Source organism: Sus scrofa, chromosome 6 (assembly GCF_054392235.1).
Source record: "Sus scrofa isolate SSC_HxYL_T2T_F1_AM1 chromosome 6, Sscrofa_HxYL_maternal_Yorkshire_Landrace_v2.0, whole genome shotgun sequence".
Lineage (NCBI taxonomy): Eukaryota > Metazoa > Chordata > Mammalia > Artiodactyla > Suidae > Sus > Sus scrofa.
In genome coordinates this window covers 51238888-51264666 of record NC_139388.1, presented here as the reverse complement: position 1 = coordinate 51264666, position 25779 = coordinate 51238888, and the positions used below count along the sequence as shown (strand labels likewise).

General features: G+C 52.6%; 3 protein-coding genes across 51 annotated transcripts in view; all 3 read right to left on the bottom strand.

The window, feature by feature from the left end:
* Positions 1–10915, bottom strand: part of CATSPERG (cation channel sperm associated auxiliary subunit gamma) — a 30937-nt gene extending 20022 nt beyond the window's left edge. For 34 of the 49 annotated variants that reach the window (XR_014806065.1, XR_014806064.1, XR_014806068.1 and 31 more), the window contains exons 1-7: positions 10857–10915; positions 9290–9573; positions 9149–9202; positions 4296–4440; positions 3855–3981; positions 3610–3682; positions 2345–2500 (exon numbers count right to left, since the gene is read on the bottom strand). Coding sequence is in view for 30 of the 49 variants with exons in the window: in XM_084960503.1 (XP_084816629.1) it covers positions 2345–2500; positions 3610–3682; positions 3855–3981; positions 4296–4440; positions 9149–9202; positions 9290–9544 (810 nt within the window). In the remaining 19 variants the exon portion in view is untranslated. The other 15 variants (XR_014806062.1, XM_084960495.1, XM_084960500.1 and 12 more) reach the window with 8 other exon arrangements.
* NFKBIB (NFKB inhibitor beta) overlaps positions 1–25779 on the bottom strand; it is a 1076695-nt gene that overhangs the window by 449133 nt on the left and 601783 nt on the right. The window lies entirely within an intron of this gene.
* On the bottom strand, positions 13681–24196 carry KCNK6 (potassium two pore domain channel subfamily K member 6). The gene is made up of 3 exons (XM_003127105.5): positions 23788–24196; positions 17824–18219; positions 13681–17684 (listed from the first exon to the last, which is right to left on the bottom strand). Exons 1-3 carry the CDS (start codon positions 24107–24109, stop codon positions 17461–17463), a joined length of 942 nt encoding a protein of 313 aa, XP_003127153.3. The 5' UTR covers positions 24110–24196; the 3' UTR covers positions 13681–17460.

Genomic DNA, 25779 nt, shown 5'->3' with positions numbered 1-25779 from the left:
AAGGAGCTATTACTAGATTTTCTGGGCATGATAATGGCATTATGGTTTTATTTCTTACAAGTCCTCTTGTGTTAGAGATACTTCCTCCAGAATTTCCCTGTGAAACAACAAAATGGTCAGAATTTTCTTTAAAATACTCCGGGGGCAGGGAATATAGTGGGGACCAAAAAAAGGGGCAACATATAAATTACTGAAGTTCACTATAGGATTCTCTCTCCTTTTTGCGTTTGACTGAAATTTTCCATTGCAAAGTGGAATTTTCCACTAACTTTTCTATTAAAAAGTAGAATTCAAAGCTAAACTTTAGGCTCTGCTGCTGAGCAAAATTTCATCAAATTAAGGAGAACATTCCTCTACCCTATTCAGCATCATAACAGTGTTCTTGAAGGAATTCCCGTCGTGGCACAGTGGTTAACGAATCCGACTAGGAACCATGAGGTTGCAGGTTTGATCCCTGGCCTGGCTCAGTGGGTTAAGGATCTGGCGTTGCCGTGAGCTGTGGTGTAGGTCGAAGACTCGGCTCGGATCCCGCCTTGCTGTGGCTGTGGCATAGCCCGGCAGCTGTAACTCTGATTAGACCCCTAGCCTGGGAACCTCCATATGCTGCAGGTGCGGCCCTAAAAAACAATAAAATTTAAAAATTTTTAAAAATTAAAAAGCAGGAATAAGGAAGCCTAAAATGGAACTTTTCCTTCCTGTGACATATCCCCCTTCCCTGCCTCTCCAAATAGCTTCAGTAGAACCCACATTGGCCACCCATTTCCTGTGGATGTGTTTGGGTCAGGAGCATGAAAACTGAGCAAGGTCTGGAAAAACTTGGACCAGAACAGAGAGAGCTGACTCAAGACAGGGAGACGGTCTGTAAATGGAACGAGTTCAGTAGAAGCAGGAATTCAGAGCCAGAGGAAGCCGAGAGAACATTAATCCACACAGTTATCAGAATGATGAGTGGGGCTCTCAGACATGATGGGAGGAGGCTAGGCAAACTTCTGGGGCTGTTGAGGTGCACAATTGCTATCTTGGACATAATGAACAACCAGTATCTTCTCCCGATAGCTTGAGGCAAAGCTACCCTGACTTCACTCTGAAGGAACCATCCTTTCTCTGCCTCTTGTCTCAGATGACCTCATTTGGATATAGATGTCACGACCTGGGCTAAGCCAGCCAGCACATTCCATTCTTTTGGGACACACGACCCAAGCTGGGCTGATCAGAACCAAGCCAATAAATTTCAGGATTTTTTTTTTTAAGCTATTTGGGAAACAGATGCTCCCTCTCTATGCTTGGGAATTGGGGTGCTATGAATCACAAACAGAGGTAAAAGCTAGAATCCTCATTTGAGCCCTGAATCAAGCCAGACCTGAAGGCTGATGATCTGTGTCTGGGCTTTGCAGTTAGGTGCACCTTCTAAATCCATTTCTCTGTTTAAATCAAATTGCAATGGACCCAAACATGTTCGTTATCCACACTGAAAGAACCTTGCTTTCAGACTTGTCTTCCCCAGTCTGGGAATAATACTGACTCACAATGCCAAATTTTAAACCGTGGGGGCCAGATGTACATCACAGTTCAGAATTTTCCAGTGTTTGGAAGGTAAAAATTGTATGTATGTACCATTCAAACCCTCAGTGGGGTCTAGGGAAGCACCCCATATTCAAACTCCTTAATATTTCTGCAGGGCAGCATCTGAATATTCACACTAAATGGAATAAATAGGGAATAAATAGGGAGTTCCCTTGTGGCATAGGATCCAGAGTCGTCACTGGCTTGGATTGCTGCTGTGGCTCGGGTTTGATCCCTGGCCCAGGAACTTGCAACAGCCAAGGTTGCAGCAAAATACATTAATTAATTAAGTAATTAAATGAAATACATAAAGACTAAAAAAAGTAGCCTTTGCAAGCTCAACAAATGCATTTTAGCCCTAAACTTGTGCAAATGCCATTTCAAAACTTTTTGGATTTCAGACTTTCAAGTGGTGGACCTATACATAACACTAGCTTTGCCTCACACAATCCTCCTTCTGTGTCTGCTTATGTCAGCCTCACATTCATTCTGTGAGGTAAATATAAATATTGTTCCCGTTTTACAGGTGGGGAATCTGAGATCCAGGGAGGTGAAGTGACTTGCCCAACATCACACAGCCAAGAAGTGGCAGAACCAGGATCTGACCCTAGGCTGTTGGGCTGCAGCGTCTTCTGTCTTTCCTTCACGCTATCTGCCTCTCATGGGGGATGGCAGGCCTTTGGGGAGCCCTTCTGAGGCCCCCGGCCCCACCTCATTTTAGGAGCTGAGACCCAGGTCCCTTCAAGAGGCCCCCACCCACCATCCGCCGGGCATCGCTCACCTCCACGAGAAAGAAGTCCTCGAAGTTCGTGTCGGTCAGCAGGATGGCCTTCTCCTCAGGGATGCCGCCCAGGATGAGCACAGGGGCCTGGTCCACCGTGTACCACAGGGGCCTCGACGGGACGTTCACGAAGTACCGGGGTATCAGATCGAAGAGCTGCAGCGCAAGGCCGGGAGTGCTGCTCAGCACCTGCCTCGCCTCCCACGGTTCCCTCTCATTTAGGGTAAAAGCCAAAGGATGTGCGCTGATCCACCAGGCCCCACACTATCGGTGCCCCTCGCCTCTCTGATCTCATCCCCACCCCTCTCCCCCGGACCACTCTCTCCCACCTGCTCGCTGCTTCTCAGAGCCTTTGCACTGGCAGTTCTCTGTGCATGAAATGCTTTTCTGGAGTTCCCGTCTTGGAACAGCAGAAACAAATTCAACTAGGAACCATGAGGTTGCAGGTTTGATCCCCAGTCTCATTCAGTGGGTTAAGGAGCTGGCATTGCCTTGAGCTGTGGTGTAGGCAGCAGATGTGGCTCAGATCCCGCGTTGCTGTGGCTGTGGTGTAGCCCGGCAGCTACAGCTCCAATTGGACCCCTAGCCTGGGAACCTCCATGTGCTGAGGGTGCAGCCCTAAAAAGACAAAAAAAAAAAAAAAGAAGAAGAATATGGGTATACTCAACTGTATTTTTTTTCTTTTTATTGCCATACCTGCAGCACATGGAGGTTCCCAGGCTAGGGGTCAAATCAGAGCTGCAGCCGCTGGCCTCTGCCACAGCCACAGCCACAGCCACACTGGATCTGAGCTGCATCTGTGACCTATGCCGTGATCTTTAAGCCACTGAGTGAGGCCAGGGATTGAACCTACATCCTCATGGATATTATGGCAGGTTCTTAACCCTCTGAGCCACAGCTGGAACTCTTCAACTATATTTTAACACATTAAAAAAAACTATAATAAATAAGAAGAAGAATAAATAATATGGGTGTAGAAGTCAGACAAATTTCAAGTCTTGTTCCATATGTAGATGCCAAGAGACTGTGGGCAAATGGCTCCATCCCTTTGGGGCCTCAGTTTTCTCCTCTTTAAAATGGGTATGTGAGAGTACCTTCCCTCACGGGTCACTGTCAAGACCTAATGCGACAGTCCATTCGGCAGACCATGTGGCCCAGGACCAGTGCATAGTAAGTGCTCTGCCACTTGTCTGGGAAGGAATCAGGGCCCGGGCTCACGGTCTTTAGCCACATTGTCAACCCTCCCCACCATCTGGGCCCCTCACCTCATTTCCCACAGTGAACTGGAGGCTGTTGTCTCGCTGTCTCTCCAGGAAGCCGTTGATGTTCACCTGAAACCTGGTGGGAGGTGTGGGCTGCACAGGGGAGGGTTGCTGCTTCTGCCAGCGCTCATGGCCACCTCCCTGCCCTGCTCCCTCCCTTTGGGCTCTTCCTGTCTTTGTTGGGGATCCAGGGATTAGGAAGTCCCCCCTAGAGTCTCCCCTCCTGCCCCGGCCTTGGGAAAAGGCACCTTTTATTGGGGATGAAGGGCCCCAGGCCATTGCTGCTGACGTCCACACGCATGACCACGCTGCCATTCTTGATGGGCATGGGCATGTACCAGCTCATGATGCACAGCTCCTCGGCGTTACACCACTCTGCGGGTAGCCGGGCGGCACTGAGGCTGCTGGGCCCTCCCAGCGCCCCCTCCAGGCCACAGGCCCTCTCTCAGCCAGGGATCCTACCGGGGTCTCTGTGTGGCCCCATTTAGGCCGTGGAATCTGCAGAGGTCTCCCCGCACCCTGTGAGGCCCCTAACAACCCCCACGCCCCACCAGGTCATGGGCCCCTCTGATGACCCCAGCCTCCCCTCGAGGTCACGAACCCCTCTAAGGCCTTCAGCAAGGCCCCCACCCCCTCACCAGGCTGGGACACCTCCAGGAGCACACACCCCCACCCCACCCCAGGCCCACCTCTGCTGCGGAAGGGGGCTGCCTCCATCTGGATCTGCAGCTGCTCTATCTTCCAGTGATGGAAGTTGACTGGGGACTGGAAGGTGACCAGCACCACGGGCTTCAGCCCCGTCAGGTGGCCTTTGCGGACCAGGGCCTCAGATGACTGGGGAGGAGATGACCCCACTGGCATGTCCTTAAGAGAGCCTGGGGGTCCCCCTGCCTTGACCCTGCCTTTACGAGCCTGCCTTCCCGGGCTGGGTCAGGAGAACAGACTCCACCACCGGGAGGGCAGAGAACACCTGGGGATAAGACTGGGGTCGGGGATGGGCCAGGCTAGGAGAGGGACAGACGTGTGGAGGGAGTCAGGAGGTCTTCCTGGAGGAGGAGAGTCTGGCGCAAGGTCCTCAGAAGGAATCTGGAGGTAAGGGAAGGACAGCATGGGACAAGCAAAAACGTGCAAGTGGGCGTGCCTGGCTCCCAGCGCTGCTGGCAGCCCTGTCCTTGACTTCAGGGATTCCAAGTCCCGCTCTAGAGGCTTCTACACATGCTCCGCCCCTCTTCACACCCACCCCCGCCCCCCGCAGAAATTACTCTCTGCCGCCTCCAGCAGGCAGAGAATAGCCAGGTTTGGGGGCTGGGGACTGGGGCCCAGGGTGAGTGTGGGATGGGGCAGTTACACAGAAAGGAACTGGGGAAGAGGGTGACCGGTGACCGGGGACAGCCTCCCAGAGATGCCCGGATCCCAGCTGGGCTAACAAGGAAACAGGGGCGCTTCGAGTGGAGACAGAAGGAGGGAGACAGGGGGACTAGGGTACAGAGCAGCCGAAGCAACGGCTTGGAGGCCTCCTCGGGAGACACCTGTATGCAAGCCGCCGGTTGTGGTAGGGCCGTGGGGGTGGGCTCTGGGACCTGGAAGAGGGATGGAAGGGGTCTGACCCCTTAGCGCTGGAATTCATCCAAAGGAGTGCCACGGCCAAGGCCCTTTCAATCCTGCCCACTACACCCGGCCCAGCCCTGCCTCCAGGTTTCCAATCCCAGGGCAGCAAGCGCTGGTGGGGCGGGGACCAGCCCCCTGTCAGGACAGCAGGGACCACAACCGCCCTGGTCCTGTCCACCCTCCACTCCTGCCGGACCGAGGATCAGCCCCAGCCCTGCGTCCTGCTCCCACCCTGCCCCCACCCCACAGCAGGAGGGCTCTTCTCGGCTCAGAACCTTCTTGGTGGCTCCACTTTACTCGGAGTGAAAGGTCCTTAGTCTTTCCTCTGACTGTCCCTACACACACACACACACACTCACTCACTCAGAGCTGAGGTGCTGGCTGCTCCCTCAGGCTAAATGCTTTCCTCAGTTCTCCTCAAGGGCGTCTCTTTTCATCACTTGAGTCTCTGCTCAAGCTCTTCGGAGACCTTCCCCAACCACCCTGCTAACTCCCTCCTTCCTAATATGTCACCTCATTTTATTTTCTTCTTTACACCGAATACCCTAATACGTTATTTTATGTCTTTACTTGCTGATCATCTGCTTCCCTGGTGGGCTGAATCCAGAAGAAAAACCTGGTCATGCTGTTTATCATTGTACTACCTCCACATTTTTTAAATTTATGTATTCATGTATTTATGCATTTATTGATTGTACACTGCGGTCATAGCAACACCAGATTTGAGCCATGTCTGCGACCTACGCCACAGCTCATGGCAATGCTGGATCCTTAACCCACTGAGCACTGAGCGAGGCCAGGAATTGAGCCCACATCCTCATGGATACTAGTGAGGATCTTTTCTTTTTGCTTTTTTTTTTTTTTTTTTTGCTTTTTAGGGCCTCACCCTCGGCATATGGAGGTTCCCAGGCTAGGGGTCGAATTGAAGCTACAGCTGCCAGCCTATGCCAGAGCCACAGCAACGCAGGATCTGAGCCACGTCTGCGACCAACACCACAGCTCATGGCAACACCAGATCCTTAACCCACTGAGTGAGGCCAATCAAACCACAACCTCATGGTTCCTAGTCAGATTCATTTCCGCTGCGCCACGACAGGAACTCCACTAGTCAGGTTCTTAACCCACTGAGCCACAATAGGAATTCCCCCACTCCATCTCTTAAATTTAAAAAAAAAAAAAGATCTGACTCAGAACAGGTGTTACATGAAGAGATAAAGGAGCTATTATCACACTTTCACAGATAAGGAGAGAAGGTTCATGGAATAAACCCTTGGCCATGGGTCACACTTTAGAAACCTGTTGCTAGCATTTGCTGAGCCCTGTCTATGAACCCGACCCTGTGCTAAGTGCTTCACCCATATTTCGTCATTTTATCAAGTGAGTATGATCACCGTTGTATCCTTGCTAAAGGTGAGGAAACTTCGGTCCAGAGAAGTTAAGCAGCTTGCCTGAGATGACAAAGCTCTTCTGTAGCAGAGCTGGGATTTGCAACCAGGCAGCCTGGCTCCAGAGCCCAAAGGATTTGCTAACATGCTATACACTTCCTCCCAGTAAATGTCAGTCCACTGCAGATTCCAACCCGGGTGTGCAGCCTCCAGCACTTCAGCTCTACACCACAACATTCAACTGTCCTCAGAAAGCTTACTTGAGCCAAAACAATCTTGAAAAAGAAGAACAAAGTTGGAGGATTACAAACTTCCCAATTTGAAAACTTAATATAAGGCCACAGTGATCAAGACTGTGTGGTACTGGCATGTGGACAGACATACAGAACAATGGAATCGAATTACACCCAGAAATAAACCCTTATATTTATGGTCAATTGATTTTTGACAAGGATGCCAAGACAATTCAATGAGGAAAGAATAATCTTTCCAACAAATGGTATCGGCATAACCGGATATTCACATGTAAAAGTTGGACCCCTACCTCACACCACATACAAAAACTAACGCAAAATAGATCAAAGACCTAAATACAAGAGCTAAAACCAAAAAAATCTCTAGAAGAAAACATAGGAGTAAATCTTTGGGACTTCTGGTTAGGCAAAGCCTTCTTAGATACTACCAAAGGCACAAGCACTAAGTGAAAAAAAAATAATTTGACTTAATCAAAATTTAAAACTTTGGGAGTTCCCCTCATGGCTCAGTGGTTAACGCACCTGACTAGGATCCATGAGGATGTGGGTTTGACCCCTAGCCTCACTCAGTGGATGAAGGATCTGGCGTTGCTGTGGGGGTAGCAAGGGTACAACGGTGATCATGCCCACTTCATAAAATGAAGTCATAAAATGGCTGTGGTGTAGGCTGGCAGCTGTAGCTCCAATTTGACCCCTAGTCTGGGAACCTCCATATACCGTGGGTGTGGCCCCAAAAAGAAAAAAATTTAAAACTTTGGAGCTGTTGTATGATATGTGAATTATATCTCAATAAACATAACACTTTTGTGCTTTAAAGAACATCATCGAGAACATAAAAAGGGAAGTTCCTGTCGTGGCGCAGCGGAAACGAATCTGACTAGGAACCATGAGGTTGTGGGTTTGATCCCTGGCCTCGCTCAGTGGGTTAAGGATCTGGCGTTGCTGTGGCTGTGGCATAGACCAGCAGTTGTAGCTCTGATTCTACCTCTAGCCTGGGAACCTCCATATGCCGCAGTATGGAACACACAAAAAAATTTACAATTTGTATATCTTATAAGGAACTACTTTATAAACTAGTATCCAGTATATAAAAAGAGATTTTACAATGCAACATTGAAATGGGCAAAGGATTTGAATAGACATTTCTCCAAAGACAGATAAATGGGCAATGAACATATGAAAATATGTTCAGCATCATTAGTTATGAGGCAAATGCTAATCAAAACCACATTGAGATACCCCTTCACACATACTAGATGGCTACTGTCAAAAAGATGGACAATAACAGGTGCTGATGAGGATGGAGAGAAACTGGAAGGCTCTCACTGTCGATGGGAATGTGAAAGCCTGCACAGCAGGTCCTCAGAAGTGAAACAGGGTTAACATATGACCCAGTCATTCCTTTCTTAGGTATATACTGAAGGGAAGTCAAAACATGTTTACACAAAAACATGTTCATAATAGCCCTCCCTAAATGGGTAATAACCCAAATGTCCATCCATTAATGAAGGAATAAGCAAAATGCAGCACATTCATACAACTGAATACTACTCAAGCCTAAGAAGGAAATACTGATCCATGCTGTAGCATAGCTTTGAGAACATGCTAAGAAACCGGAGGCTTCTTCCATATGATTCCATTTATATGAAATGTCCAGAATAAACAAATTTACAGGGGCAGAAAGTAGATTAGTGGTCTCCAGGGCTGGAGGGATGGGGGTACAGTGTTTCCTTTTGAGGTGATGAAAATGTTCTGGAACAAGATAGCGGTGATGGTTGCACACCTTTGTGAATACACTAAATGTTATTGAATTGTATACTTTAAAATGGTAAGTTTTATGCTATCTGAAATCTCTCATGTATACACACACACACACACACACACACACACACACACACACACATAATGTCTTTTTAGGGCCGCACCAGTGACACTCGGAAGATCCCAGGCCAGGGGTTGAATCAGAGCTGCAGCTGCCAGGCTACACCACAGCCACAGCCACATAAAATCCCGGCTTCGTCTGCAACCTACACTTCAGCTCACAGCAACACCAGATCCTTAACCCACTGAGCAAGGCCAGGGATTGAACCCGCATCCTCATGGATACCAGACGGGTTCGTTACCGCTGAGCCACAAGGGGAACTCCTATACCTCTATTTTTTAATAGAGCACCAACCATGTGCTTGGTGGGATAACAGGAATCTTTGTGAATATTTAAGGTCCCTGCTATTCAAATGTTAGAGATGGAGAAACAGGCCTGAACAGAATGAGCCCACCCCCGCTGCACCCACTCACCTCTCCTCTGCAGGAGTAGTTGATCTTCAGGAAGTAAGGAAAGCCCAGGTATCTCTGCAAGGATAAGCTGGGCAAATGTCTGGAGCCCAGTGAGGTGCCTGTCCAGGACCTCTCCCGTTCTCCAGACCCCAGTCCCCTCACCTCGTCCGGGTCGATGGGTGCATCCACCAGCAGGCTGAACACTTCGTCCACTGTGTCCAGGGGCTCTTGATTGAAAAAACGATCGCTTGCGTGGTTCTTGCCTACTGTTTCAAAGTTGTTCAGGACAACCTGCCAGGTGCACTCCAGGGTATCCTTTATCGCCCACAACCTCCATGGTGCCAATAGCACCACCAGAAGTGCCCACAGCGCCCGCAGGACTCGGAGTCTCGGCCACGCAGGGCCAGCAGGGGACATGTTGGGGCAGTGGGCAACGTGGCTTCAACCTGGAAAATGCGGAGGTCACCAGCCGGCAATACAACTCTTGGTAGGTGCCGTCTGAGATCCCGCCTAGCTCCTGCGCCTCGCCCCCACCGGACCCCCGGCCCCGTCCCTGCTCAGACTTCTGGCCCCACCCCTGTTCTTGCTCCTAACTACACCCCTACTCTTGCTCCCAGCTCCGCTCCAGTTCTTGCTTCTAGCTTCGCTCCTGCTAGTGCTACCGGCTCCACCCCTACTCTTGCTCCTGGCTCCACTTCTGCTCCAGACCACGGCCCTACCCCAGGCGGTGCCCCAGGCCCTGCCAGTATTGCAATTCCGGACACCACCTCTGCTACTACTCCCGGTCCCGCCCCTACTGTTGCTCCTGGCAACGCCTCTGCCCCTGGTTTCTCCCCGATTTCTCCTCTCACCCCTTAACCTTGCCCCACCCTTCTTTGCTCTGCCCCTGCTCTGCCTCCCACCCCTACTCCTCACTCCGTCTCGGATTCTGTTTCTCGATTTAACTGCCCCACAACTATTTTCCCCAGTCCCTCTGTACCTGGCTCCGACCCTGCTTATTGCCCCGCCCCATCCCTTCTCTTCGCACCGCCCCTTTCTCCGCGCACGTGCTCGGGCTCTGCCCACGTACCGGGCCCTGGCTCTAGATCTGTCCCTCTCCGGATCCTGTTCCCGGACCCGCCCCACGCCCCGCACCTTCCCCTGTTTCTCGGCTGTTTCTTGCTCCCCGCTCTGCTTTTGCCCTTTATCGACCTGTCCTTCTCCCTCCTGGGAGAGCTGTTCTTCCCGAGCCTGCTCCTCGCCACGCCCCCTCATATGGCCCCGCCCCTTCTCCTTAGATACAGTTTCTTTGCCTTGGGAACTCTTCTCGCCACTGGTCTTCCCTTCGCTCCGCACCCTCTCCTCGCCCTGCACTGTCTCCTCATTCCTTGCCGGCGCTACCCTGTGCGTCAGTACTTTCTCTGTCTTCACTTTCCTCCCGAACCGCGACACCTTTTGGCCCCACCCCTTCTTCTCACCACTCCTTTCCATGCCCTGGACAATTCGCGGCTCTACGCTCCGCCTCTCCGAGCCCCGCCCCTATTCATCACCCAGCTTCTTAGCCTTGCCCCGCTCTTCCTCTGCCCCGCCCCTACTGTGCCCAGTCCCTCCGCGCTCCAAATTTTCCCCAGCCTTTTCCTTCCTCGCCTCCCTCCTCCCCTTCCCTCCCCTTCTTAACCCCGCCCCCGCCCCCCGCATCCCTCCCGGGGATGGCACCAGGCACCACCCCCTTCTCCCCGCCCCGTGGTACCAGTCACTAGGTTAAAACCGGTCAACCGTCTCTCCGCCGCTCCAGTCCCGCCCCCTCTTGCCCGGTCTCAAAATGGCCGACAGCACTTCTACAACCCACTTCCGCCTTTCTCGAGGAAACTTCTCCCCCGCTTGCCGGTATCCATGGTAACGCGCATCCCAACTAGCGCCTACAGCTTGGGAACAGAGTCAGCGCGGTGCTCCACACCCATTTGGGGCCTGAACGGCAGAGGGTGCTAGAGACGAAGTTTGTGATAGGAAGGTCTTCAAGGAGTTCCTATTGGTGGTTCTGGCCTACTCATCCTTCTACTCAATCAGATTTTAATATCACAATTCTAGTGAAAAAAAAGTTTGGTCTCCATGTGGGAATTGATCGCCTGCGGCTTAACTTCTTCCTCTACAGAACAGGGCAGCCATCTCATAGAGTTGTTTTGGGAAGTCAATAAGCTAACACATGAAGAATGCCTGGCACAAATAAATATTCAATGAGTTAGTTTTCATTGGTATTCTGATGCCTAACAGACTCAGATCATGCCTTTTTTTTTTTTTTTTTTCTCTTTTAATGGCTTCACCCACAGCATGTGGAAGTTCCCAGGCTAGGGGTCGAATTGGAGCTACATCTCCCAGCTACTCCACAGCCACAGCAACGCCAGATCTGAGCCACATATGCAAACTACACAGCAGCTTGTAGCAATGCTGGCTCCTTAACCCACTGAGTGAGACTACGGATCAAACCCACATCCTCATGTGGGGTTCTTAACCTGCTGAACCACAAGGGGAACTCCAGACCATGACTTTTTGATGATCTGCAAAGCTGACTTTACTCTAAAAACCCATGATTTTCCAACTTTAATGTGCCTTAAAGGACTTGCTGAAACAGATTTTTGGGCTCCATCTCCAGGATTTTTGATTCAGTAAGTCTGAGATGGGGCTGGAGAATTGCATCAGGTGATGCTGATACTGATGGTCTGGGGACAACACCTTATGAACCAATGCTCTAAAGCTTTCCATGCCACCCCAGGACCCCAGGGAAACACCCAAACTCGCTTGCTTTCCAGAGCCCTGTACGATCCCATCCCTGTTGTCCTTCCTGTCCTGCTCATCTCTTTTCTCCCTCTGTAGTCCAAAGCCTAGTCACACAGAGCAACTTGAATGTCCTTGAGCAGGGGTGCTCGCTCTCCTCCAGACTGTGTCCAAACTATAACACTCTCTGGGATACTATTTCCTACTTTATCCCCTGCTGACCATTTTCCTTCCTTCAGGTCTTGTCTGTGATACCTGAGTGGCCCCCATCCTTCCCCTGACCACTCTAGGCCATGATGTCAGGGAATGCATCTTTGTTTCCCACTGCATCACAGGCATGGAAGGCTTTGGAGCACTGGTTCATAAGGTGTTATCCCCAGACCATCAGTATCAGCATCATCTGATGTAAAGTTTCCAACTCAGGGCAACACAGCCCAGAACAGACGTTCTTTGAAAATGAAGAGCTGGTGGAAGTCTCCCCAGTCCCAGCACTCCCCACCTCCCCAGACCAGGGAGGGTAACTTCATCTGAGAGAAGAAATCTCAGCTGTGAATATGAGCCCTTCTAGACCCACAGAGGCAGAGACTGGGGTCTCCTCATGACAAACATCCCCCAATTCTGCATGTAGCCCCACCAGGGGGATGTGCCTCTATTACTGTGATGATTCATGCCACCCGCATATCCATGAATAAAACATAGAAATAACTTATGGGATGTGTCCCAGAGAAGGCACTGCAGACATTTAAAAAATATATATAGGAGTTCCCGTCGTGACGCAGTGGTTAACGAATCTGACTAGGAACCATGAGGTTGCGGGTTCGGTCCCTGCCCTTGCTCAGTGGGTTAACGATCCGGTGTTGCCGTGAGCTGTGGTGTAGGTCAACGCGGCTCGGATCCCGCGTTGCTGTGGCTCTGGTGTAGGCCAGCAGCTACAGCTCCGATTCGACCCCTAGCCTGGGAACCTCCATATGCCGTGGGTGAGGCCCAAAGAAATAGAAAAAAGACCAAAAAAATAAAAATAAAAAAATAGAGAAAATAAAATAAAAAAATATATATATGACACCTATTCATATGCCTCTGGAATGATCTCTGAATTACACTGGGTTGGTGAAAAAAAGCAAAGTACAGAAGAGAATGTTAGAAAAGTTATATGCATATTATGAACTATGTAATATGAAAAAGCAAGGTGCAGAAATGAGAATAACCATTAGCCAACATTTTATGGAGAACCAGACACTGTTCTAAGAGCTTTATGGAGATCAAATTGCTTAATTATCTAACAAGTCCATGAGGTAGATGCTGTTATCATCCCATTTCACAGATTGGCAAACTTAGGAAGGAAGAGAGGTGAAATCAACTTGCTCAAAAACCACAGAGCTTGAGGGTGACAGTTGATTTATACCCAGGGGCTTTGCCTCCAGAGTCTCTGATTATAACCACCTCCCCGTCCTAGGTACCACTTATGTAGAGTGAAAGAAAAAAATTAATGACATACATACACACACATGTATATTGCTGGTCCACGCCCAGAAGGAGACCTGAGAAATCCATCCACACAGCCTGAGTAGGGGAGAAACGCTTCCCCCTGTACAATCTTTTGTACTTTTTCAATTTTTTTAGCACACATTGTTTTTTTGTTTGTTTGGGGGGATTTTTGGTTGTGCTTACGGCATGTGGAAGTTCCTGGGCCAGGGCTTGAACCCCTGAGAAGCAGTGACCCAAGCTGCTGCAAGTGACAACATTGGATCCTTAACTAGCTGTGCCACAAGAAAACTCTCTTCCTCCCTCCCTCCCTCCCTCCCTTCTTTCTTTCTTTCTTTCTTTCTTTCTTTCTTTCTTTTTTTCTTTCTTTCCTTCTTTCCCTCTACTTCTCTTTCTCTCTCTCTCTTATATCTTGAACTAAGCATGGCCTGGTTTCTTTTTCTAGAGGAATTTGGAAGGAGAAGTGGTGAAGAGCAGAAGCCAGATCACACAGGCACTTCCTTCAAGCAACTGCCTCTCCAGCAAACTGCTGATTTTAGCATCAGGGTCAAAAATGGCAATGACCGTGCAGAGGAGCCAGGAAGGCTGAGAGGCTGAGAGAAGAGCTAGACAGTGGGTGTTTCTGAGTCTCCGTGGGACAAGGTGACCAAACAAAACCTTGTCCAGATCCCAATTTTGCCCTCCCTGGGTAAGATACTTAACCTCTCCGGGCCGCCTTTCCTCTGCAATATGGAATAAGTACCCGACTCACAGAGTTGCTGAGAGAGTTAAATAAATTCTCATGCATCAAGGACTCCGAATAGGATCTGGCTCATAGAAAATCCTATGTAAGTGTTTTTAATCACTCTAAGTAAAATAATTTTTTGTGGCTTTTTCGCATCATTTGAAAATATTGACTTCTCCCCCCTTAAAATTCTCTCCCCTCTTACCAATACTCTCCACCCTCCTGGTTTTCCTATGTCTCTCTAAAATTCCTTTTCTGTCTCCTTTGTAAGCTCTTCTCTGTGGTGCAAGAGAAGTAGTTGAAGGGTCACTGCTTACCATGTGGGGCTGTCATGTTAATTAGGAAAAGAAGTCCCCTTTGGCCATACATATTCAGCCTTAAACTTCAACCCCTATTTGTTTCCACTCTGCCAGCCAGCTACCCCTTATGTAGGGACCAACCTTTGTAATTGTACCTCGTGGTCCTGGCTGATTATTTCATTGATGTCCGCCCATTCTCCCAAATCTCTGCCTTTTTAATAGAAGCCCAATTTTGTGCACATATTCACCAGCCTGCAAATTAAAACCTTAGCTCCAGCCTCAGGCCGTGGCAGCAGAGGGAGTCCTGAGGAATCCAAGTTCATCGCTGTGACATCATCACTCTGGCCAATTTTGGGCCAGGGAGATGGGAAGAGGAGGTCTGCTGGGACACCCTGGGAAGAGGTTTCCTTATATCCGAAGAGACACCGTGGGAAGAGACGCCCCTCTTCTTGCACTAAAAATGAACATGTCTGTGATGCCTGAAGCTATGGCAGTCACTTTGGGACCATGGGGAGAGCCTGCATGGGAACCAAGCCTTCAGCTGAGGGTAACAGAGCAGATGAGAGAAGAAACTTGGGACCTTAAGACCCTCTTGGAGCCCTCCCCAACTCTGGTCAGGTGCAATATACAGCCATCCTATCGTCTCAGCCAGTGCCTGTTAGGATTTTACTACTTGCAGCCCAAATCCTCCCTTACATAAATATATAAATATCCTAAGGCTAATTTCTCAGGGCTGGTCTTCTCTCCTCACTCCCACCTAGGGCTGTCAGGCCCACCCTCATGGCCTCAGCTTCCTCATCTGTTTCCAGTTTCAATCACCCCCGAGCCCTCACCCTGAGGGTCCTGTGACCTCCTGACACCTTCTCCTGCATGTCCCCTTAGCCTTTCCACAGCTGCCATGTTTCAAACAAGCCTCTGCATTTCCCCTCAAATCTCTCCTTTCTCCCAGGTCCCCACCTCAGGGGCAGCCGACCATCCTCAGACCTTTCCCTGGCCTTGGCCCTCTCAAGTCTGTGAGACCCAGGGCCTGCCAACAGGGTCTCCTGAGCATCCCTCCTCCCACCCCTCCTCCCCTCCCCTTGGCCCTGCCCCACTGGCTCCAGCTTTGTTCCTGCCCCAGCTCTCCTGGGCACCCAGCCTGAGTACCCCCCCACACAGATGCTAAAGCCCACTCTGCCTTACAGGCTGTGGGGCTAGAGGCCCCCCAGGATGGGGCTGTGGGTTTCTCCTCAAAAGCCTGCTGTGGCTCTCTAGTACCCTCAAGAATGAGGCCAAGTTCCCCAGCTGGTCATTGAAGGACATTTAAGAAGCACCCATATCTCCTGCTCCAGCCCGCTCCCCCGTTCACCCTATGCTCCAGTCACAGTGAGCTCCTTGCCAGAAGTGACGTCCAGCATGCTTCCCGCCATCCAGGCCATTGCACACGCAGTCCTGCTGCCTGGAACGCCTCCCCATGCCCTTTCTCTACTCATCGCCTAGGGAGGCCTGGCGCAAATGCCCTGTCCCTTCTGGAACCTCCGCAGGGCTTGGGTAGAGGTAGCAGCTCAGTAGGTAGCTCCACAGGCAGTAAGTGCTCTTACTATCGTACCACCTGGGGAGGGGACAGATGCGTGAGGAGGAGACAGAAATCAGTCCCCTCCTAGCTCTGTGTCCAAGACAAGGGCCCTCCCCTCCTTTTGCCTCAGTTTTCTCATTTCTGCAAAGGGATGATAATATTATCTTCCTCATATGGAAAGCACCCAGAACAGGGCCTGGCCAAAAAAAAAAAAAAAAAAAAAAAAAAAAGCAGCACAGAATAACATGGCAGTCTCTGTGAAAGCATCTCTTTTTTTTCTTTGCTTTTTAGGGCTGCACCTGCAGCATATGGAAGTTCTCAGGCCAGGGGTCAAACTGGAGCTGCCGCTGCAGGTCTACCCCACAGCCACAGCAATGCCAGATCCGAGCTGCATCTGCGACCTATACCACAGCTCACAGCAACGCCAGATCTTTAACCCACTGAGCCACAATGGGAACTACCTCTTTCAAAGTAACTATTATTATTGCCGTTTTATAGATGAGGAAACTAAGAATCACAGAGGCAAAGTACTGCCCAAGGACCCAGGCAGGACACAGCTGAGTTGGGATCAGAGCCCAGGCAGGCTGGCTCCAGAGCCCAAAGCACATTAGAGAACGAGTCCTCGGTAAACAGGGACAGCAGTTACTACAATGGTATCTTGCTAAGTAAGAGCCGCGCCTTCCGTGCCATTCGGATCCAGGCTGGGATCCTGTCTCAGCTTCCTGCCTGCCAGGCTGCCGAGGAAGCATCCATCACCCAGGCCTACCTTGAGCAAAGTGAGTCCGGCACACCTCTTTCGCCAGACTACTGCTTGGATTTCAGGCCTGAGGTCACTTGCCCCTTCCTCCAGGAATCCCTCCCTGACCTTCCAGGCTGGACTGGCTACATTCCCTTGTGCCTTCCTCACCAGCCCTGACCACTCTGCCTCCCCCCCCTGGAGTCCTGCCTATTGTGGATTGTCACTGAGTGGGGACAGGTCTGTCCACCTTCCAGGGAGAGCAGGGCCCAGGCCATGAGGGGCACTACCGCATCCCTAGCATGGCCCAGCACAGGCTGGCACAGAGGAGGGAGTTTTGGATGAGTGAATATATCCTTTCCCCTTGACAGATGAGGAGATCAAGGCTAGAGAGGGGCAGTCACTTGCCCAATGCGGAGGGACCCATCAAGCATCTGAAATGAAATCCGAGCCCAGAGCCCGGAGGAGTCAGCAGATGATGAGTGGCTGAGGGAGGGCGGCAGACGCAGGAAGTCAAAGAATGAGAAACAAAGAGATGAGACAGAGTGAGGGGGAAAGACAGAGACGGAGAGGAAGCTGGGACACCGGGTGTGTGGGGAGGTGAGAGAAGGGGCGGGGAAAACCAGGCAGCGCTGCCACAGCAGGAGCCCCAGGCGGTGGAGGCAGGGCCTCAGGACATGGGCACGTATGCTCCAGGACAGGCTAGTCTGACCGTCTGTCCATTCAAGTCCCGTGGGTGCCACAGCCGCAGGCCAGGTCCATGCACCCTCTTGGCACCTGCCCCAGCTACCTGGGGATGGAGGCGTAGTCAGTGTGCGAGCCGGCAGTGAGCTGCCGGTGTGGCTCCGACTGGCAGCCCAGAATGTCCACCCGAGCATCCTCATCCTGGTCAAAGCTGGCTGGGCACGGCTTCGGCAGCAGGATGAGCTCCGTGAGGCCATGAAGGTCAGACACGTGGTGGAAAGTCTGCAGCAGGAGCACCATGGCAACCAGGCCCAGGAAGAGGTAGGCTGCAGAGAGAGCAGAGGGGCAATGAGTGGACACAGGCCCCTTGGGCAGGCTGTGGGGCTAGAGGCCCCCCTGGGATGGGGCTGTGACCCTACACGCCCCGAGACAGGCCCTCAGTCCCCAGCCAGTCACCCCACTCACCTGTGACCAGCACCTTGTAAAGGGCCCGGTAAGGCTGGCCAGGGGCCTCTCCAGGCACATAGTCACCCAGGCCGATGGTGGACAGAGAGATGAAGCAGAAGTAAAAGGCATCCAGGAAGCTCCAGGCCTCCTCGAGGTGGGCAAAGACTATGGCTGGCACCAGGAAGCAGATGGTCACCACGACCCCCAGCAGGATGGCCAGGTGCCAGCGGGCCGCCCGCCGGGGGGGGCAGCCCCAGCGCCGGCTCAGCCAGGACAGGGGTGCGTGGGTCAGCAGCTGCGACAGGCGCTGGGCCGAGGCGGTCAGCAGCAGCATGGTGGCCGGCACGCCCAGGAGCGCAAAGGCGATGGAGAAGGCCTTGCCCGAGTCGGTCAGCGGCGTCGTGTAGCCGTAGCCTGCGGGAGGGAGGGGAAATCCTTCTGCCCTCTGGCCATCCACTCCGGGGTCCGGGGCCACCCTGAACCCCGGATGAGTTTCTCCCTCAAACCCGCACCCGCCAGTCTCTCATCTCCGGTGGTGGCCCCACCACCCTTCCCACTGCTCAGGCCAAGAGCCTTCGTATAATCCTTGAGTCCCTTGTCACTCACACCTACTTTCCGTGTGTGGTCTCAGCCTTCAAACAGATCCCAGACCCACCCACCTCACCCCACTCCACTCCACCCTACGGCTCCATCCTGTCTACCCAGCAGCCTCCTCCCTCATCTCCCTTCTCCCCCGATGCAGCCAGAGGGACCCTGTGACCACGGGAGTCAGGTCACATCTCTCCCCTGCTCAGAGCCCTCCTTGGCTCCACCTCATTCAGGTAAAACATAAAGTCCTTATCATGGCCCATGAGGCACCACACAATCCAGCAGGGCAGTATGTTCTCACCTCAGGGCCTTTGCACATGCCACCCCCCCTCCCCAGGTCTTTGCTCAAATGTCACCTTCTCAGCAAGGCCTTCCCTCACCACTTTTTTTTTTTTTTTTTTTTTGGCTTTTTAGGGCCAAATCCCCGGCATTTGGAGGTTCCCAGGCTAGGAGTTGAATCGGCGCTACAGCTGCCAGCCTACACCACAGCCACAGCAGTGCAGGATCTGCGACTTAACCACAGCTCACAGGAATGCTGGATCCTTAAGTCACTGAGCGAGGCCAGGGATCGAACCCACAACCTCATGATTACTAGTTGGATTCATTTCCACTGCACCATAATGGGAACTCCTCCCTCACCACTTTAAATTGTTACATCCTCTTACCCAACTCCTTTTTGGTTTGTTTTCATACCACCTAATGCCTTCTAGCACATTCTATTGTTTCCTTTTTTGCTTTCTTTTTGGGGCTGCAATAATCGTGGCATATGGAAGTTCCCAGGCTAGGGGTCAAATTGGAGCAAGCCTACACCACAGCCACAGCAACGCCAGATCCAAGCAGCGTCTGGAACCTCCACCACAGCTCATGACAATGCTGGATCCTTAACCCACTGAGCAGGGCCAGGGATCGATCCCAAATCCTCAAGGATACTAGTTGGGTTCATTACCACTGAGCACAATGGAACTCCCAAGGGGATTGATTTATGTTGACAGTAAAATGTCTTGCCCCAAAGCCCTGTAGTCTGTAAGAAAGTGTGGAAACAGGAGTTCCTGTTGTGGCACAGCAGAAATGAATCCGACTAGGAACCATGAGGTTGCGGGTTCAATCCCTGGCCTTATTCAGAGGGTTGGGGTTCCGGCGTTACAGTGACCTGTGGAGTAGGTCACAGGCGAGGCTTGGATCTGGGATTGGCGTTGCTGTGGCTCTGGTGCAGGCCGGCGGCTACAGCTCCGATTCGACCCCTAGCCTGGGAACCTCCATATGCCATGGGTGCAGCCCTAAAAAGACAAAAGAAAAAAAAAAAAAAAGAAAGTGTGGAAACAGTGCACATAGGAGCAGGCTCTCCCCTGAGCCTGGCTTCCACCCTAGTTTTTCTCCCTCTCTTCCTCCTTCCCTCCCTTTCTTTCTTCCTTTCCTGTCTTTTTTTGGCTACAGGATGCAGTGGCTTGATGGGGGAATCTCAGTTCCCAGGCTGGGGATTGAACCCAGGCTGCAGCAGTGAAAGCACCAAATCCTAACTACTAGACCCTCAGGGAGCTCCCTCCCCTGGCTTTTACATACTCCAATGAACGGAAAGGTACCTGTACACCCATGTTCATAGCAGCATTACTCACAATGCCAAATGGTGGAAACAACCCAATTGTCCACGGATGGATGAATGGATCAACAAAATGTAAGCACAAACAATGGAATGTTATTCAGCCTTTCTAGGGAGGAAATTCTCACCCATGCTGCAACACGGATGGACCTTGGGAACATCATGCTAAGTGAAAGAAGCCAGTCACAGGAATTCCCATTGTGGTTCGGCAGTAATGAACCTGACTAGTAACCATGAGGATGCAGGTTTGATCCCTGGCCTCGATCAGTGGGTTAAGGAACCAGCGTTGCCGTGAGCTGTGGTGTAGGTCAGAGATGTGGCTCGGATCCGGCGTGGCTGTGGCTGTGGTGTAGCTGAGAGCTCCAGCTCTGATCTGACCCCTAGCCTGGGAACTTCTGTATGCCACATGTTCAGCCTAAAAAGCAAAAATAAAAATAAAAATAAAAGCCAGTCACAAAACAAATCCTGTGATTCCATTTGTATGCAGTATTTAGAGACAGAAAGTAGAATGATGGTTTGCCAGGGGCTGTGGAGAGGGGCAAATGGGGAATTAATATAGACATAAGGGTACAGACTCAGTTTAGCAAGATAAGAAGAGTTCTGGAGAAGGATGGTGGTAATGGTTGCACAGCAATATGCATGTGCTTTATACTGCTGCACGGTCCACTTACAAATGGTTAAGAAGGTAAATTTTATTTTAGGTGTATTTTGCCACCCCCACCCCCCCCAAAAAAAAAACCCTAGGGAAGAACAAAGGATATTCTAGTTCTTGTTGGCCACGTGGCCACCTGGAATAAAGACATTCCCTCCTCCGCTGCAGCTAAGCTAGGTGTGACTGTGGAATAATTATGGCCAATGAGGTGTACATGAAAGAAGCAAGCAACTTCCAAGAAGTGTCTTTTTTTTTTTTTTTTTGCTTTTTATGCTGCATCAGCGGCATTTAGAAGTTCCCAGGCTAGGAGTCAGATCAGAGCTATGGCTGCCAGCCACAGCCACAGCCACAGCAATATGGGATCTGAGCCGTGTCTGCGACCTACACCACAGCTCAGGCAAAGCCAGATCCTTAACCCACTGAGTGAGGCCAGGAATCGAACCCGCGTCCTCAGGAATAATAGTTGGATTCATTTCTGCTGAGCCAGAAATGTGTCCTTAAAAAGTGTCCTTAAAAAGATGCCTATTTCCCTTCTTCCTGTAATCACGTAACGGGCTTTAACTCATTCAGCACAACAGCCTTGTGAGGCAGCTTAAACCCATGAGGTCCTCTCCCGGGTATTACTATTACTACGAACTAGGGAGCGTTATCATCCCATTTTACAGATGAGGGAGGACACGCAGTGCAAGAGATCAGCAGTGGCTAGACAGGGATCTGGACCCAGGCTGCGTCTGCCTTGGGTTTGGCTTCATCTGTCCTGCCTGGGACAACATCTCAGGAGCCAGGGTCTGGGAGGAATTGGAGCACGAAGCCTGGGAACTGGTCAGACAGGCCCAGCCAGTGGCTGAGAAGAGTCTGCTGCCCGTGGCCTTGGTTTGCGGGTCCACACAACAATCACGATGGGGCACAAAGCAAAGGGGAGTTAGGAACCTGGGCCAGCTCTGCCCCAGCCACCTCTCCCCACCCATCCAAGTCCTGGCAGAAACAAAGTCTGGGGGCTGGGGAGGGCTGTGGGAAGTCCATCTGAGCCTGAGCCTGACAGCAAAGGGATTTTCCAGGTCTGCGGGGTGCTGAGATGGGGGGTTTCCTGAGTAGCCCTGGGAGGAGGGGGGAGTGGCGGTGGCAGGGGCGTAGGTCCCGCTGAGACTATGGGGTCCAGAGAAGGGGATCTGGGTAGTCAGGGATCTGAAATCAGAGGCCAGTGTCCTGGTTTGAAATGAATACTGGTTTGGAGCTGGGGTCCTGAGTCCAGAGGAAGAAGGGGGCAGTCACCAGTGAGGGCGTTTTCTGGATCACACAGGGGATTGGGAAGAGGGGTCCTCAGGTGGAGGGGGCTTCTGAGCCCAAAGCTGCCTGAGGGGACAGGACAGGGGCAGGCAATGCTGAGGGGAGTCTCGGGTCCTGGCTGAGTGTGTCAAGGGTGGAAAATGGTCCTGAGTGGATGCTGGGGAGGGGTCTGGGGGTGAGGAGAGCCTGGATCGTCTTTGACGGAGGAGAGAACAGACTGGGGCAGGGTTGGGATGGAGAGAGAGGTCCCAGCTGTGGGTCTGGAGGAGACTGAAGGGGTCCCAAGTCCCCAGGAGGTTCCATTTCTTGGGAAATTCAGAGCGGGAGGGAGTGCAGGGGTGGCGGAGACAGGGCCAGAGGGAAGAGTCCCCGGATTGGCATCCTGTGTGGGGGGTGGGCAAGGGGAGTCTGCTTTCAAGGACAAGACCTGCGGAGGGCACTGGGGACCCTGAAAGAGGTCCAGGTGGTTCTGGGGCTCTTATTGAGGGGTGACAGGGTCCAGAGAGTAGTGAGAGTCTCAGCTAGGGGTTCTCAGGTACAAAGAAGCCCTCATGGGGAATCCCTGGTTTGGAAAATACTAGGGGGTTTTGCAGGAGCCATTCTGGAGACTGGAGGAGTCGGTTGGAAAGTCAGTGGTCCTTCCTGGGGAGGGGTGCTCTGGTTTTCTCACACATCCACAGCCAGGGGCTGCTGAACTGGAGGCCCCGAGCTCAGAGAGAAAAAGGGGATCCCTATTGGCAGGAAAACCCTGCATTGAGGGCTCCCCAATACAAAGGTGATGTCAAGATCGAGGGGCAGGGAGTTCCCATCATGGCTCAGCGGTTAACGAACCTGACTAGCATCCATGAGGATGCGGGTTCAATCCCTAGCCTTGCTCAGTGGGTTAAGGATCCGGCATTGCCGTTAGCTGTGGTGTAGGTCGCAGATGTGGCTCAGATCCTGCGTTGCTGTGGCTGTGGTGTAGGCGGGCAGCTACAGCTCTGATTCGACCCCTAACCTGGGAACTTCCACATGCTGCAAGTGCAGCTCTAAAAAGCAAAAAAACAAAATAAAAAGATGGAGTGGGAGATGTCAAGTGGGGTCCTGTGTCTGGAGTCAGGGCTACTTGCAGGGGAGGATGGGGCTACCTGCTTGGGGCTATGAGGATGGGGTGGTACTTGGTCAATAGGAGGGCAGGGTCTCTTGCTGGGGAGTGGTCTAGGCCCCAGGGGTAGGGGACCCCAGGTCCTTGCTGAAGGATCTGTACTGGCAGTGATGGCAGAGGGTCCAGAGATTCAGAGTCCTCACTGGGGCACCAGGGTGAGGAGGAGCTTGGGGTAAGGCTGCCCAACGGGCATCCTAGGAGAACCTATCTGGGGAGTCAGGAGACAATGTTGCAGGGGACAGTGGTCTGAGCTGTAGAGAAGGGCAGAGGTCCTGGCATTGCTGAGGTCCCAGTCCAGAGGGGTTGAGAGTTTCAGGCAGAGGGTCCCAGGTTCCCACAGGTCTTTGAGGACCGTCCCAGGCCCAGAGGGGACTGGACAGACCTGAGTCTCTAAGGGGGTTATGGCAGAGGAATGGGGTCCCAGATGCTCCCCTGGAAGGTACTCTGAGTGTGCCCTGATGCACCAGGGAACGGGGGCATTTCCTACGGGGAGGAAAGGCTTGGATGGGGACTCCCCAGAGTTAAGGATCCAAAGAGTGTGGGTCCCGGGACCTCGTGGGGGAGAGGGGAGAGGCTCCTGAGCTCAGAGTGGATTGGGAATGATCCCTGAGGATAATGGTATTTTGCGATGGCGCCGGGTCCCCAGGGAGGCGGAGGAGAGCTCCGAGTTCCCGGGTCCTCGTGGGCCGGGGGCTCGGGGCGGCGTACACGTACCCACGGTGGTGACCAGCGTGCTGGCGAAGAAGAGAGCCGAGGCGAAGTCCCAGGCGGGGTCCGAGGCGTTGGCAGATCCGGAGGCGTTGGCGAGCACCGAGCGCCCCAGCCGTCCGGCCGCCAGCACCCGCTCCACGAAGGCGTCCAGGGCGGGGGCGGCCACACAGGGGCTGCGCCGCAGCAGCTGCTGGCGTAGCGTCTGCAGCTCGGCTCGGAGGCGGGCTTCGTGCGGCTGCTCCAGCCGCGCCACCAGCAGCGCGCCCAGCACCAGGTACGCGATGTACGCCGCCAGGGCGCCGGCCAGGAGCGCGCCACGCCGCATGGCGCAGACCCCCGGGCCGCCCCGCTGACGTGGCCCCCGCCTCCCGACGGCCCGGCGCCCAGCTTCAGTTCCGGGAGTGCTAGAGGTGCGGCCACCAGCGCCCCGAAGAGGAAGAACAGCAGAAAGGGGAGGGGCGGGGGTGGAGGAAACTGAGGCACGCCCCGCCGCCAGGTGTGAGCGCCCAGGGGGAGGAGCCCCGTGCTCCCGGACCCCGGAGACCCCACGGATGCGGTGGGGAATTCTTCCCGTCTTCCCTTTCCTCCTTTTGCTTTTTCCTCGGAGCCGCGGCTCCCAGGGCCGGAGAAAATCCGAACCCTTTTCCCGCCCGCGGATTGAGGAGTCGATCCCCAGCTCCTCGGGGTCACTGCGCAAGGCTGCCGAGACTGTGCGCCCCATCGAGGCGCCAGGCTGAGGGGACAGGGCGACAAACCGAAATCCAGCCCACGTTCCATTCGCCAAGTCGCGCGTTCTGGAGTGCGGTTGAGTCCGCCTGGAAGGGCCGTCTGTCTGGCTCACAAAGGGGGACACTACAGGACCAGGTGTCATTTGGGCCCTTACAGAGAGAGTGGGGGTCCTTAGCTACTCACCAAATCTTTGCTCAGCTCCCACTTCGTGCCCAGTCCTTTGGGTGATGCTGGGGACAGGGCAGTGACCAAGACTGTCCAGGGCTCTGCCCTCAGGGGACTCCTTGCACTTCGACAGAGTGACAGCCCGGAAGGTCTGGGCGACAGAGTGACAGGGGCTCCAAGGGGGGAGCCTAGAGCACTGTGGAGCCTGGAGGAGCCTAGCGGATGCACTGACCCAGCTTAGGGAGGTCCAGAGAGCTTCACCAAGAAGGACATACCTGAGCTGAGACATAAGGGATGAATAGGAGTGAGCCAGAGTCTCTTCCTGGCAGAACCATAGATACATACCTCTGCTTAAGGGGGATTTTTTTCCTTCCATTTCCCCTGTACTTTTCTCCCATCCTCCTCTGGCTGTAACTCAGCACCTTCCCTGACAGCCATCTGGAGGGCAGCCCAGAATCCTGACCACATCTGCCTGGTGGAGGAGTGGTGTTTGGGGCCCAGCTTAGACACACGCCCGGCTGGTTCTATTTATAAAACTGTGGCAGCTCTTAGGATAAAGCCCAACTTGGGGCTGACAACCCACAGGAAGAGATACCTGATAATAAAAGCAGTAACAGTAGCTGGCAGTGATCAAAAGCTTCCAAGATGCCAGGCCCTGGTTTGTACTGCCACGAGTTTGTATTGAATCCTCAACTACATTGTTGTCAACTTGAAAAAACACACCACAACATGATAACTCTGCGTTTCAGTCTTGTTTGGGAACTTACTGAGAAATATGGACTGCAAGACAACCTCTCAGATAGCTCTGAGAGGAGTTCCCATTGTGGCTCGGTGGGTTAAGAACCTGACATAGTATCCATGAGGATTTGGGTTTGACCCCTGGCCTTGGGTCAGTGGGTTAAGAATCCAGCGTTGCCACAAGCTGTGCTGTAAGTCAAAGATGCAAGCTCAGATCCGGTGTTGCTTTGGTTGTGTCATAGGCCAGCCGCTGCAGCTCTGATTTGACCCCTAGCCCGGGAACTTCCATATGCCACAGGTGTGCCTGTAAAAAGAAAAGGGGGTGGGGGGGGAAGGTAGCTCTAAGGAACTGCTCCAAAGAAG

What these genes read in the sequence shown, in the direction of transcription:
- KCNK6 (XM_003127105.5), bottom strand. Translation starts at nt 24,109, where the DNA reads ATGCGGCGTGGCGCGCTCCTGGCCGGCGCCCTGGCGGCGTACATCGCG. An exon ending in CACGCTGGTCACCACCGTGG is followed by an intron (nt 18,220 to 23,787) that starts GTACGTGTACGC and finishes TCCCTCCCGCAG; the next exon opens with GCTACGGCTACACGACGCCG. An exon ending in TTACAAGGTGCTGGTCACAG is followed by an intron (nt 17,685 to 17,823) that starts GTGAGTGGGGTG and finishes CTCTCTCTGCAG; the next exon opens with CCTACCTCTTCCTGGGCCTG.